The following is a 14,242-nucleotide window of genomic DNA, read 5'->3' as shown; positions in this document are numbered from 1 at the left end:
ACAAAAGCATTTTGGTGGTCCTCAATAATTCTGATCCTGACATCAAAAGCTTTTAGAACTGCTGGTCTATCTCTTGATCACTTCTTTTGGATCCTAACTTTCTAACTGCCAACTTCAGATCCTTGCCATTTGTGTTTCGTTAGGATTCACTTGGTAAGCAAAGCTCCTCTTACTCTTATTGCAATACAGTTGGCATTTCGACCTTTTCATTCACAAGTAATGAAAAACAGATACAATGTCTAATGTAATAGAAGTAAATGTACACGCTTGTATAATAAAATGCAATCAGCTAAGAAATCAGGACTGCACATAGTGATTTCCCTCTGAAAAGTGTGGTATGGGAAAGGTAAACCAAAAAAAAAAAAAAATTGTCAACCTGACTAACAATACTTCAGCAAGGTGATCAAGGTCAATATTAATAGTGATAACTCACGCTGATAGTACGTACTGTTCATATGGTGTGATGAAAATACACTTAAACTCTATGATCTTTCTCCCTAAAACCCATAACCTTGCTCTAATCATGAGAAAAACATCAGACAAATTTCAGTAGAGAGGCATCCTTCAATAAATCTGACTACTTCTCAAAACTCTCAAAGACTTCAAAACCAACAAAAACTTGAGAAACTATCACTGCCAAGAGAAGCTTAAGGAGAAAGGATAGCTAAACATAATAAGGTATCCTGGATAAGATCACAGAAGGGAAAAAGGATATTAGATTTAAAAAAAATAAGAAAAATAAGAAAATCCTGGATAAGATCACAGAATGGAAAAAGGATATTAGATTTAAAAAAATAAGAAAATAGAATTTAGTTGATAATAACATACAAATATTGATTCTCTTAACAGTGTCTTCACAGAGCAGAAAATTTAATTTCATTAATTTATTTTTTAAAAAAGATTTTATTTATTTATTCATGAGAGACACAGAGAGAGAGAATGGCAGAGACACAGGCAGAGGGAGAAGCAGGCTCCATGCAGGGAGCCCGACGTGGGACTTGATCCCGGGTCTCTAGGATCACACCCTGGCCCAACGGTGGCGCTAAACCGCTGAGCCACCCGGGCTGCCCAGAAAATTTAATTTTAATAAAATCCTACTTTTAGGATTTATTAATTATAATAAGTATACCACACTAACATAAGATGTTAATAGTAGGGAAAACTATGTGAGAATTGGACATATGGGAACTCTTCATGTCATTGGTTCAATTTTCCTGCAAATTAAAAATTATAAAAAAATAAATCTATTGAGTAAAAAGATCACTGGTTGTCAGTGGTTAGGGGCAGAGATGAATGGGTGGAACATAGAGCATTTATAGGGCAGTGAAAACATTCCGTATACTATAACAGTGGGCACATGTCATTATACATTTGTCCAAATCCATAAAAAGTATATCACCAAACGTGAACCCTGAGGTGAACTATGGTCTTTGGATGACAATAATATGTCAATGTAGGTCCATCAGTTGTAGCAAACGTCCCACTCTGGTGGGAGATCTTATGATGGGAAAGGTTGTGTATGTGTGAGACTAGGGAATACATGGGAAATCTCTGTACCTTCTTCTCAGTTTTGCTGAAAACCTGAAACTGATCTATAAAAATAAAATCTATTAAAAATTGATATATTAATTTTAAAAATCTGAAACTTGAATTAACTTGACTTTATAAAAAATAGTAATGTAACATGTTCACATTTGGGAGATTGATGATGACCTATATTTCTTGGAATACTCATGATTTTAAACTTAAGTTTTAAATTCTAGTTTTCACAAGTAATGTTTCAAAGATTATTTTCTGAGGTTTTCTTTTCATAATAAATATGTCTCCAGAGGGGAGAGCTTATACTTTCTTTTTTTTTTTTTTTAAATCATTTTTTCATGAGAGACACAAAGAGAGAGAGACAGGCAGAGACATAGGCAGAGGGAGAAGCAGGCTCCCTGCAGGGAGCCCGATGTGGGACTAGATCCCAGACCTCAGGATCACGCCCTGTATCAAAGACAGACGCTCAACCGCTGAGCCACCCAAGCGTCCCAAGAGCTTATAGTTTCAGAGGATTTTAGTATTTACATCACTGGGAAAAGAAAATCAGGTGGTGGTGGATTGGGCGCGCTATGTTGAAATTACACTTATGCCAATGTGTTTTACAATGGGTTTCCTTTTTGTGGTATGCCAGACATATAATGATTACTACTGATGTTACATTTTTTATTTTCTGAAATTATTTCATTTGCCAAACTTTTACTGAGTGCCTGTATAAGATAAAGAAATGGGAACATAACATTCATTCTTCCATTCAACAAATATTTATTGAGCAGTTTTATAAAGGGCACTTTGTAAGAAGATTGGGATATAGCTTTAAACACAATCTAGGGACACCTGGGTGGTTCAGTGGTTGAGTGTCTGCCTTTGGCTCAGGTTGTGATCCCAGAGTCCTGGGATGGAGTCCCACATCAGGCTCCCCGCATGGGGGCCTGCTTCTCCCTCTGCCTATGTCTCTACCTCTCTCCGTGTTTCTCACGAATAAATAGATAAAATCCTTTAAAAAAGTAATAAACAATCTATATGGTCTCTCTCCTGAGGGAGTTTGTAGTCTAGGGGGAGAGCAAATCTTTAAACAATTACACAAACTGCTCTATTACAAAGGTATGAAGGAAAGAAAAGAAATTTTATACAGTATGTCAGCCATTATAGAAGTAATTTTCAATACCATTTCTCACCTAATTATCACAATTATGGATGTAGTTTACATATAAGGAAAATGAGGCCCAGAGAGATTAAACTATATGCCAAGGGCCCTAGAGTAAGTAAATCCTGAAGTGGAATGTCTAATTCAGAGTAATCTAATTTCAAATGATTGCAAACACTGTCCTTATTTCCTGAATTTAACAAAACCCTGAACGTACAAAACTGTTATCTTGTTTTACTAATGAGAAAACTGATGCTGAGAGGAGCTAGAACTGGAACCTATACCACTTAAATAATTCACTGATTTCCCATTCTATCATAATGCTTCCTTAAAACAAGCAAGATCTGCCACTTTGATGATACTAACATACAAGCCTTGCATGTAGGAACTGAATATATTTTTGTAAACTTTTAACAAATGGTTAAGATTGCCATTGAAACAAGCTCCTACTGAATAAAGTACAGCTTCTGTTAAAAAATATTTTATCTATTTATTTGACAGAGAGCGAGAGAGCACAAGCAGGATGGAGGGATAAACGGAGAGGGAGAAGCAGACTCCCCGATGAGCAGGGAGCTCTTTGTGGGGCTCTATCTCAGAACCCTGAGATTATGACCTGAGCGGAAGGCAGAGGCCCAACTGACTGAGCCATCCATGCACCCTCAAGGTATTGTTTTTTATAAACATAATTTTGGCAAAATTTCTTATAGCTCTCTTCTTTGCAGAATTTAAAAAGAAAAAAAGAAGTCCTATTACATTTATGGGTCACTCAAAGAATCTGCATTTGCTTAAAAAAATCAGTAAAACTCTGGGTGATATAAATTAAAACTGTTCTTGAAAACTTTCCTCTATAAAATAATTTCATGAAAAGTGAGACTACCTGTAGAACTGTTTTGCTCCTACATTCTCACCCATAGCAATAGGCTGTCCAAAGTATGATGAAATATTTGATTACTATAAAAATTTATTTTTTAAAAAGATTTTTATTTATTTATTCATGAGAGACACAGAAAGAGAGGCAGAGACATGGGCAGAGGGAGAAGCAGGCTCCCTATAGGGAGGCTGATGTGGGACTCGATCCCAGGATCCCAGGATCCCAACCTGAGCCAAAGGCAAACAGACACTCAACCACTAAGTCACCCAGGGGTCCCAATGTAATAGGACATTCTAAATTTTTTTTGCAGAGGAAAAACATGCATAACATATCCATGTTTATATGGGGTGCAAATAAGGGAAAGAGGTTTAAAAAGGAAAAAAGAACACAAGTAATAGAAAAGGAACCTGGGATTAATTTTGTAGAAAACATAAATAGCTCTGCTTAAAAGTCTTTTTAATGTCGAGTTGTTTGCAGCCAAAAATTGGAATATGAGATAGCAAATAGGAAAAAATATATAAAAGAAACACATAAGTAGCACATGAAAATATTCTAAGTAATAGATTAAGGACAGAATAAATTGTTCAAACGGTAAACTCCAAGTTTATATTTCTGCCTGAGTCTCTGGTGACCACAATTTGTGCTAATTTTCATGGATAAATCATTGAAATGTTTAATAAAGCCTACTTTTCCTTTTATCTTATTCTTTGCATCTTTGTTCTTATCTCTAACCGTATACAATATTCTGATATTTTAAGACCCTAATAGCAAGTTTTCTAGTTGAAATAGATCAACATAGGGTACCTGGGTGGCTCAGTGGGTTAAGCAGTTAAGTGGCTGCCTTTGGCTCAAGTCACGATTCCTCCACCCCTTGCTCAGCAGGGAGTCTACTTCTCCCTCTGCCTCTCCCTGCACTTGTTCTCCCTCTTTCTTTCTCTCTCTCAAATAAATAAAATCTTTTTTTAAAAGAGAAATAGATCAATATAAAAGATTTTAAAAATTCCACCTTAAACTATAAAACAACAACAACAACAACAAACCCATAGAACTAATTTCCTATGAATCAAAACCTGCAAAGTTTTGCTTACATTCTGGCCTGCCCCTGTTAAGCATTGTTTCTCCTTTCTTTGTCCTCCTACCATCTTCTCTGCTCCTCTGGTGACCACCTCCAAATCCCAAACAGGTTACTGTTCCTGAATTGACAGCAGAAACAGCAACTCTATTATTTGCATAAATTCAGTAAATGCTTACTGAGTGCCCAGCATCGATTCATTCTTGCCATAAATACGTATTGAGTGCCTGCCATATGCGAGGTACCATTGGAGAAGGCAGAGAGAGAGACAGAGAGAGAGAGACAGAGAGAGAGAAAGAGAGGCAGGAAGATAGAGAGGGAAGCAGGTAGGGGAGAAAACTCCTGGAACCTTGGATTATGGATCACAATCCAAGGTCTTCTCAAAACCTATCTTAAGAAGAGATTACAGTCAAATATAGGGGAGAAGAAGCATAGAATGATTACAGCATGGAGTATGGTGAGTATCTTGAGAGAGAGAAAAGTAAGTGCCATGGGAAGGTTTCAGAAGAGGGCTGCAAAGTTGTTTATAAGCAGTTCTTTTTTTTTTTTTCCTTTAAAAATTTCTAACCCCTATTCAGACTACCAAATATCTTTAAAATATATAAATCAGGGACCACTGGATGGCTCAGCGGTTGAGCATCTGCCCTAAGCTCTTGGCATGATCCTGGAGTCCAGGGATCAAGTCCCATATCAAGCTCCCTGCGTGGAGCCTGCTTCTCCCTCTGCCTATGTCTCTGCCTCTCTCTCTGTGTGTGTCTCACAAACAAATAAATAAAATTTTAAAAAATAAAATATATAATCAAAACTTTTCTTGTTGCAGGTAACTGAAACCTAACACAAACTATTGGCCTGTGAAATAGAAAAGACCACGGCACTTCAGACAAATTTAATCCAAATGCCCAAACAATGTTAGCAAAACCCAGTCTCTTCTGATTATCTCCTTCCTCTGTTCTTGGAGTATTGGTGATATCCCCAGTAGATTCTTTTCACTTGTTGGTTCCTAGCAGTTCCAGGCCTTCATCCTGAAAAGAGAGAGTTTCTCTTTCTCAATAGTTGTAGGAGTGAGTTTATTGACTGACTTAGTCTTGTGCTGGTTCCTAACACACTTGCTTTGCCTGGTGTGCTTGAGTACTGAAGTCTAAATGGGGCCATGGGGCATGAGATCCAAAGAGACCAAGAGAGGGGTGGCTTTCCAAAGGAAAACCTGGGTATGATTATCAAAAGTAGGCAGGCAAACCAACCCTCATCCACTATAATCAGGGTAGCTAATTGCTTTTTTAAAACATAATTTTTCTAAACTTTAGTAAGTTTGAAAAGAGCAAGAGACTAGTCTTCAAGTTATAAAATCTGGACATGTTACCAGGTTTTTTGAAGTTAAGTCCCTCTGTGAATTTTATTCTTTGACCTGAAGTGCTATGCATTTCCTGATATTAAGACAGATATTAAAAAAAATATTGGCAATGAGATAAGACTTCTGAGTGTGTATGTGTGTGTGTTTAACTGTTAAAATTTACTTAAAACTGAGTGGATGCTCAAATCCTACCAAGATACGGAGGTGGGGAGGAAACCACTGCCATTTCTAGCACCCATAGCTAGAAATAGTGAAAACTTGAGCCTGAACAAAGGTTGTGATAATGGAAAGAACAGGAAATCAAGAAATATCTAGGAAGTAGAATCATCAGATCTTAGTAACTGGACAAGAGAGGCAAAAGAGAAGAAGATTTAAGGTGATATGAGTTTTTGGATTGAAAAACGGGGTTGATAGTGGTATTATCAATAAAGATATCAATAAAGATATCGATGAAGCAGGAAGATCAGTTTTGGGAGAAAGGAGGACAAAGCTGACAAGTTTCAGTTTTGTATGTACTGAATTTGAATAGTTTTGAGTATATTTGAATTTGAGATTAATATCTCAGAAAAGACATGGTTACAGGCAAGGACAGAGATAACTAAAATAACCAAATAAGTAATAGAATCATGGGATCAGATAACAAACTATCAGAAGAAAACATTTTATAATATAAACATAAAAATTTAAAAACCAACAAATATTTATTCTGTGCCATTGTAGGACATAAAGACAACTTTCTGAAAAAAGCCCTCTTTTCAAGGAGTTTTTATTCCTACATATACATCTTAATTTGTCTTGTTAGTTTATAATTGGTACATTAGATTTTCTTAATTTTCCTTAAAGCTACTTTTATTTTTTTAATTGTAAAATCAATATATGCTTTTAAGGAAATATAAGCAAAATATAAGGACAAAAACTAAAATCACCTGTAATGAATGTAATGTAATGATTCGCAGATATAATCACAATTTTGGAGTATTTTTTCATCTTTTTCTAATTACGTTTTATCCACAATTTTTTCAGTTTTGATAACATATATTTTCAGTTTTGTATCTGTTTTTTCACTTAATATTGTCTTGAATATTTTCCATGTCATTAAAAAAACTTCATATTAGTAATTTTCATCTCCTTTCTGATGGACATTCATATAACTTCCCATCTTTCAATGTTGTAAATCATGTGTTAATATTTTTTTCCATTTTACCCATTTGTGATTTTTTAATTTTTTTTAAAAGATTTAATTTATTTATTCATGAGAGACACACAGAGAGAGAGAGAGGCAGAGACGCAAGCAGAGGGAGAAGCAGGCTCCATGCAGGGAGCCCGACGTGGGACTCGATCCCGGGTCTCCAGGGTCTCACCCTGAGCTGAAGGCGGCGCTAAACCGCTGAGCCACCCGGACTGCCCTGTGATTTTTTTTTTAGAATAGAATTCTAAAAGTGGAACTAATGATGCAAAGTATGTAAATGTTTTTAAGTGTCTTGATACATAATGCCAAATTTTAATTTCCAGTAAGCTTATAGAAAGTAATGCTTCTTCCCAGCGAGCAATAGGAGCATCTCTGTCACACTCACCAGGAGTAAGATGTCAAATCTAAAAGCAAATTTCACTAACTTGACTGATAAGACATTACATTGTTAAAAAGTAAACTTTATTGGGTGAAAGAAGCCAGACCCCCCCCCCCCAAAAAAAAGTATTCTGAATGTTTACATCTATATGGAACTCTAGAAGATGGTAACTCCAAGTGACAGTAGATCAGTGTCACCTGGGAACCAGAGATCAGCTAGAAAGGAAGGAATCATCAAGGGGCAAGAGGAAAGTTTTGGGGACGATAGATATGTTCACTATTTTGATTGTGGTGATGTTTTCATGGGTATATACAAATATGGAACTTACCAAATTCTACACATTGAAAAGGTGCAGTTAGTCGTATATCAACTCTCCCATAAAGCTGTTTAAAAGTTGCTTACAAATGTTTTAATCTGATTTTTAAAAATTACTAATTCGTGAACATTTTCACGTTTTTTAAAAAGACTTACTTGGAGAGAGAGTGAGGGAGAGAGAACGAATGGGGCAAGTGGCAGAGGGAGAGAATACCCAAGCCATCTCCTTGCTGACTGGGGCGCCCAAAGTGGGACCGTGAGATCATGACCTGAGTGGAAATCAAGAGTCAGCTTCTCACCTGCCTGAGCCACCCAGGTGCCGACATGTTCACGTTTTAGTTATTATACATTTCTGTGATATTTTGTGTTCTCTATGAATGTTTCTATGTCCTCCTTAGCAATTTTCTCCTGGATTTGTGAACTCCACATATTAAGAAAATTCACCCTCAAAGTCCTCCAGATTTTTCTCTTGTAATTTTGCACTGTGTTACTGCAGGCTTTTGGGCTTCATTTCTTTGTGCAAGATACTTTTATTTTCTTTCGTTTGCGAGATAACTTTAACCCAGAGGATGCACTACAATCCTACAAATCTCTACAATAAATTGTCCATCATCACTTTGCAAAAGCCAAAGAAATCCTTTAAACAAAATTCAACTTAGGAAATGAAGGGGTGTTACATCCAACGCCTTCAAAGAATTGGCATCTAAAATATATTGCACGTCTGTTTTGATGTTTTGGAACTATTTTTTAAGTTACTATGACATAGTAAACAGTGGAGGTGAAGGACCTTTTTTAAACAAAACGTATACGACACCATTCCGGGAGTTTGGCCAGGAGTCCCTTACAACGCTTACAATGGCGCGCGGTAATTCCCTTCCCGACTTTCTCCGGCTCCTCCTTTAGCAGCTCACACAGGAAACGAAAGGTACGGGTAATGCCGCGGATGATCTCACGCTGGCATGACGTCAGAAGCCTTGGCGTCAGAAGGCGGTTGCCACGGGGACTATTCGCCACCGACGGCAGAGTCGTGAAACCTCATCACCGCACACGTCTCCGTTTCGGCGTATGCAGTGTCTAAGCTGCTAAAGAAGCTTTAACCTTAAGGGGGCCTCAGGGAGAGGAGTTGTGCTGGGGCCGCCGAGAGCCCCACCTCCGCGGCTCCGGGTCCCGGGCCCCGGCCTGTGGCTGCGAGCGGCGGCTTCAGGAGGCAGCGGAGACGGCGGCGGCCGACCTGCCGGGTCTCCCTCGCTCGGTGCGGGACTGGGAGAGGAGATCCGCCATATTGGAGCCGGAACCGAAGGTGCCTTGCAGCCGCGGCGCGAGGCGGGTGGAGGCGGCGGCCCTGGCCTGGATGTGGGAGGAATCGGCCGCGCTGGGGCCCGCAAGCTTGGAGAGTGAATGAGCTGCTGACGCTAGAATCCTCCCCGCCCACTCGCTCCACTTTTCGCCGCCGGGGCCGGACCGGGAGGGGGCCGGAGTCGGCCGTGGCGGCGGCGGCAGGATGTTCTCCAAGAAGCCGCACGGGGACGTGAAGAAGTCTACCCAGAAGGTGCTGGACACCAAGAAGGACGCGCTGACCCGTCTCAAGCACCTGCGCATCGTCATCGGTGAGGAGCGAGGGGTGGTGGCGCCCAGAGGCCTTCCCTCCTCTGGGAGCCCCTGGGGGCTCCGCGCCCGCCCTGGCGCTGTGCGGGAATAGAGGGCGAGGCGTCGCCTCCGCAGAGACGCGGGAGGGCGGGTAATTTGGGGAAAGGAAAACTTGGCGGTTGGCAAAGCCGAATCACCACCAACACGGGGTTATCTAATTTTGAGTTAAGAGTCCGAGCTCGTTTTTACATCCTAGCATTACTCTAAAAACTTAGATCTTTTTTTAGACTTTCCGGAGGCTTGGTGTTGTCGATAATGGTGTTTATAGAATATGTTTGTCAGGTGACTACTGCCGTCCCCGTCCAAGTTGGAGGGGGGGACAAACCCCCCAAGCCAAACAATATAAACCTTAATCTTTAAAGTTTCTTGGCTGCTGAGGGCGAGGAAGCAGTTACACCTCTTGGGGAAGTGGCTGGTTTCCAAAAATCTTCGGGCAAGAACCCCGCCCTTCTGTTAAAGTACCTTGTTCATCATTACTGTCAGAAGGAAGATGATTATTAATTACAGAAAACAAAGTAGTTTATAGTTTCCTTTGCTTTTCGAGAATTGTATACAGTTCTATTTTTATTCAGTTAAATTTTTCTTACCCTCTGTTGCCGTCTATATCTCTTTGGCTGGCCGGCCAGACGGTACTGAGTTGTGGTAATAAGTGTTAAACGAAACTTTTGTATACTAATCATTTCATAGGCTGACAAGGGCTGTAATAATATATAATATTTATGGGACATCCGGTCCAATACTTCGATCTTTTTAGATGGAATTTGAGGTGAAAAGGAAAGTTACTTTGCTGTATTGATACAGAGTTACTGGCAGAACTAAGTTTAGAACCCAGATAGATGCCTGAATCCTAGTTCAGAGTTTATTATCTTAAACTCTTTAATGAGTGTTTTTCTGAAAAGTGACATTTAACTAGTGATATAAGTAAGTCCTGTATTTGATCTGCGGGTTTCTCTGTTGTTTTATTCATACTACCAATAAGACCAACATTTTGTACGGCTTACAAAATGATTTCACATGAATTATGATTAATCCTCACAATAACTGTAGAAGTAGATATTATTATACTCCATATTTTACAAATGAGAAAGCTGAAGTTTGGGAATATTGGGTGGTCATCCAGCTACTCAGAGCCAGAACTGGAGCCCAGATTTCATGTCTTCAGTTTGTTTTTTACTCTTCCTACATTTATGACAGCAAATCTTTATCACAAATAAGTCGTGTTTATTCCTGTGGAATAAGAAAGCAATTAAATCCACTTTAGCGATATAAAAAGAGATCCTGTTTTCAAGAAAGTAGAAATCTAAAGTATAGTTGAGATTGTGATCTTTTTATTTTCATTCTACTTGAGAGTTAAGTCATTGAAGAAAAGGTTTGGTTGATAGGGTGCAACAGAGAGAGTCAGTGTGTGAATGTAAATGTTCACAGATAATGGCAGTTTAAAATTGGAGGCTTAATGGAATTTAACACCTACTTGGGACAAACTGTAGGTTGAGTAAAGGCAGAGCTATAAGTTGAGTTCCTATAGAGTATTGACATTTCCTATATTAACTCCCATATTGTTTAGTTATACAATGGTCAAGGAGTGGTTAATACGTACTTCTTGGGCATAAAAGTTTTTTCCATTTGGGTGACATGGTCTAAAATAAGAGCTACACATTTAGATATTTTGTAGGCTCTAACTTCCTTGTTTTGAAAACAAAATAATTTTTAAAAACCCCTTTTGTTTTTATTAATTTATGGGCTTTTAAAAAATGGAACATATACTGTGTACACTTAAAATATCCTTAAGCTTCAAATACAGAATATTGTACTTACACACTCCCTGCTCTGTCAGTGGAGGAGATCCATACAGAGAGATTATAGCACTTCCGTGCTAAGTTTTTATTTATTTTTAAAATTTAATTTATTAAAGATTTTATTTATTCATGAGAGACCGAGAGGCAGAGACACAGGTACAGGGAGAAGGAGGCTCCCTGTGGGGAGCCCAGTGCGGGCCAGGATGTTAGGACCTGAGGATCAGGACCTGAGCCAAAGGCAGACACTCAACCAATGAGCCACCTAGGTGCCCCAATTTTATTTTAATTCCATAGTAGTTAACAGTGTTATACTAGTTTCAGGTGTACAATATATTCACCAGTTCCATATATTACTCAGTGCTCATCAAGGTAAATGTATTCTTAATTCTCTTCACCTGTTCCTCCTGCCTCCCCAGTAAACGTGTGTGTTCTTTATAGTTAGTGTTTTTTGGGGGGTGCTTGGGTGACTCAGTCAGTTAGGCATCTGACTGTTAATAATAGCTCAGGTCATGAACTTATGGTCATGGGATTAAGCCTCATGTTGAGCTCCACTGAGTATGGAGCCTGCTTGGAATTGTCCCTGTGCCGCTCTCTGCTGGCTCGCACATGCCCGCTCTTACTCTCTCTCTCCAAAAAAGAAAAGAGTGTTTTTTTGGTTGGTCTCTTTACACTTTAGTCGTTTTAGACCAGTAGTTCTCAGCTAGGGACAATTTTGGCAGTGTCTGGAGACACTTTTGGTTGTCACAAATAAGGGGAGAGGCTACTGGCATTTAGTGGGTTGCAGAAATGCTGCTAAATATCTTACATTGCACAGAATAATACATCACAACAGTATTCTAGCTCTGAATGTCTGTAGTGTTGAGAGTTAGAAACCTTGTCAAAATATGGAATGAAAGATGGATCTCCAAACGTTCTTGCTATGGAAAGACCCCAAAGTTCATCGACTGATAAACAGATAATACACAGTGGACTATTACTCAGCCATAAAAAGAATGAAGTCTTGCCACTTGCAGCAATGTGAATGGAGCTAGTGTGTATTCCAAGCAAAATAAGTCCATCAGAGAAAGACCAATACCATATGGTTTCACTCATGTGGAATTTAAGACACAAAACAGATGCACAGTGAAAAGAAAAGAAAGGGAGGCAAATCATAAAAGAGACTCTTAACAATGGAGAACAAACTGAGTGGGGAGGGGAGGTGGCTGGGGGAATGGGCTAAATAAGTGATGGATATTAGGAGGGCATTTGTGCTGAGCACTGGGTGTTATACGTAAATGATAAATCACTAAATTCTACTCCAGAAACTAATAGTATGTGTTAACTAAGTAGAATTTAAATTAAAACTTGAAACAAAACCCCAAAACAAATGTTGTACTTGTTTCTGCTATATTAAGTGAAGAAAATTTTCTGTATCTTTAGGTGGTTACAGTTATTTTGTTTGAAATATGGTTAATGTAATTCCTAAGAAAAGGAGTGGGAGAAATTAGAGTGACAAAAGCTATAAGGCCTCTTAGAGGTCCACCAATCAGGTACCTTATTTTGAGGATGAAAGAGCCATTTCAAATCCTTTAAGGAAGTAGGTGCAGGTTTTACATAAAAACACTATGAGTAAACTAGTTTGCAAAGTGGGCATTGCTAGTTATACAGGATTTTTATTTTTTTGATTGGTCCCATTTGAACTATATTTTTAACCCTTAACACAAATTGCCGTTAAGTTAGGGGATTTATAGAGAATTCAGTGCATCCAAATATATGAAAACATAATTTAATCATCCAGTCTAAATCTTTTTCCTGGCATGTGTTCCCATGGGACACGTGAGATGTTTCAGCTGAATTTATAGAACTTGACTCTGAAGGACTTAGATTTAAATCTGCTGTGTTTATTGATACTGCTATATATTTTATTTGTAGGAACTGGAAGTTAGAGTTTTTAAAAGATAAAGCCTTGTCTAGTCTCAAAAGTTTTGTTATCCTCTCCCCCCTCCATACCCCCTTTTTTCAATTAAAAGCCTTAAGATAATGATACTAATTAGGTTAGCATGTGTAAAGTAGCTAACATAATGCCTGAATATAGTGGATATCCACTAAATGTTAATTTCCTTCTGTGGTAAGGTAACATTTTAGTCTTCTGATTTAAACATAGAAAAAAAAACATAGAAAAATGAGTGCTTATTCATCTAATAAATACATTGATTATTGTTGGATCATTCTAATAGGTGTATCAGTGTGTAATTGGTATACAATAAATTGCACATACTGAAAGCATGCAATTGAATAATTTTGACACACACATATGTATATATACCTTCACAAGGTGTGTGTGTATATGAATAAATGAATAAATATTTAAATAATATTTATTCTCATGAATAAATAAAATCTTTTTTTTTTAATTTTTATTTATTTATGATAGTCACAGAGAGAGAGAGAGAGGCAGAGACACAGAGGGAGAAGCAGGCTCCATGCACTGGGAGCCCGACGTGAGATTCGATCCCGGGTCTCCAGGATCGCGCCCTGGGCCAAAGGCAGGCGCCAAACCGCTGCGCCACCCAGGGATCCCAATAAATAAAATCTTAAAAAAAAAAATTCATCTATATTGTTGTGTGTGGTGTGTCAGGAGTATATTGCTTTTGTTGTTGAGTAGTAGTCCATTGTTTGGATATGCTACAATTTGATAATCTATTCACCTGTTGATGGACATACGGATTTGGGCCATTATGCATAAAGCTGCTGTGAGGTATACTTGTGTATAGACACATGCTTTCTTCTCTCTTGGATAAATACCTGGGAGTGGAATGGCTGGATCATACAGCACTTGTGTGTTTGAATTTATAAGAAAGTGCCATAATGTTTTTCACAATTTTACATTCTTACTAGCAGGGTATGAGAGTTCCATTTCCTTCACACATGTATGAACACCATTTGGTATGGCCAGT

The 14,242-nt window shown here is 38.4% G+C and overlaps 1 protein-coding gene across 11 annotated transcripts in view; it reads left to right on the top strand.

Moving 5' to 3' along the window:
- The first annotated feature begins 8,490 nt into the window (after positions 1–8,490).
- The window catches only part of RALGAPA1 (Ral GTPase activating protein catalytic subunit alpha 1), a 242,471-nt gene continuing 236,719 nt past the window's right edge, over positions 8,491–14,242 (top strand). For all 11 annotated transcript variants that reach the window (XR_007412270.1, XM_025443673.3, XM_049113052.1 and 8 more), the window contains exon 1: positions 8,491–9,470. Coding sequence is in view for 10 of the 11 variants with exons in the window: in XM_025443673.3 (XP_025299458.1) it covers positions 9,365–9,470 (106 nt within the window). In the remaining variant the exon portion in view is untranslated. The remainder of the gene's footprint in view (positions 9,471–14,242) is intronic.

Source organism: Canis lupus, chromosome 8 (genome assembly GCF_003254725.2).
Source record: "Canis lupus dingo isolate Sandy chromosome 8, ASM325472v2, whole genome shotgun sequence".
NCBI classification, from domain to species: domain Eukaryota; kingdom Metazoa; phylum Chordata; class Mammalia; order Carnivora; family Canidae; genus Canis; species Canis lupus.
This window is presented reverse-complemented; position numbering and strand designations above follow the sequence as displayed.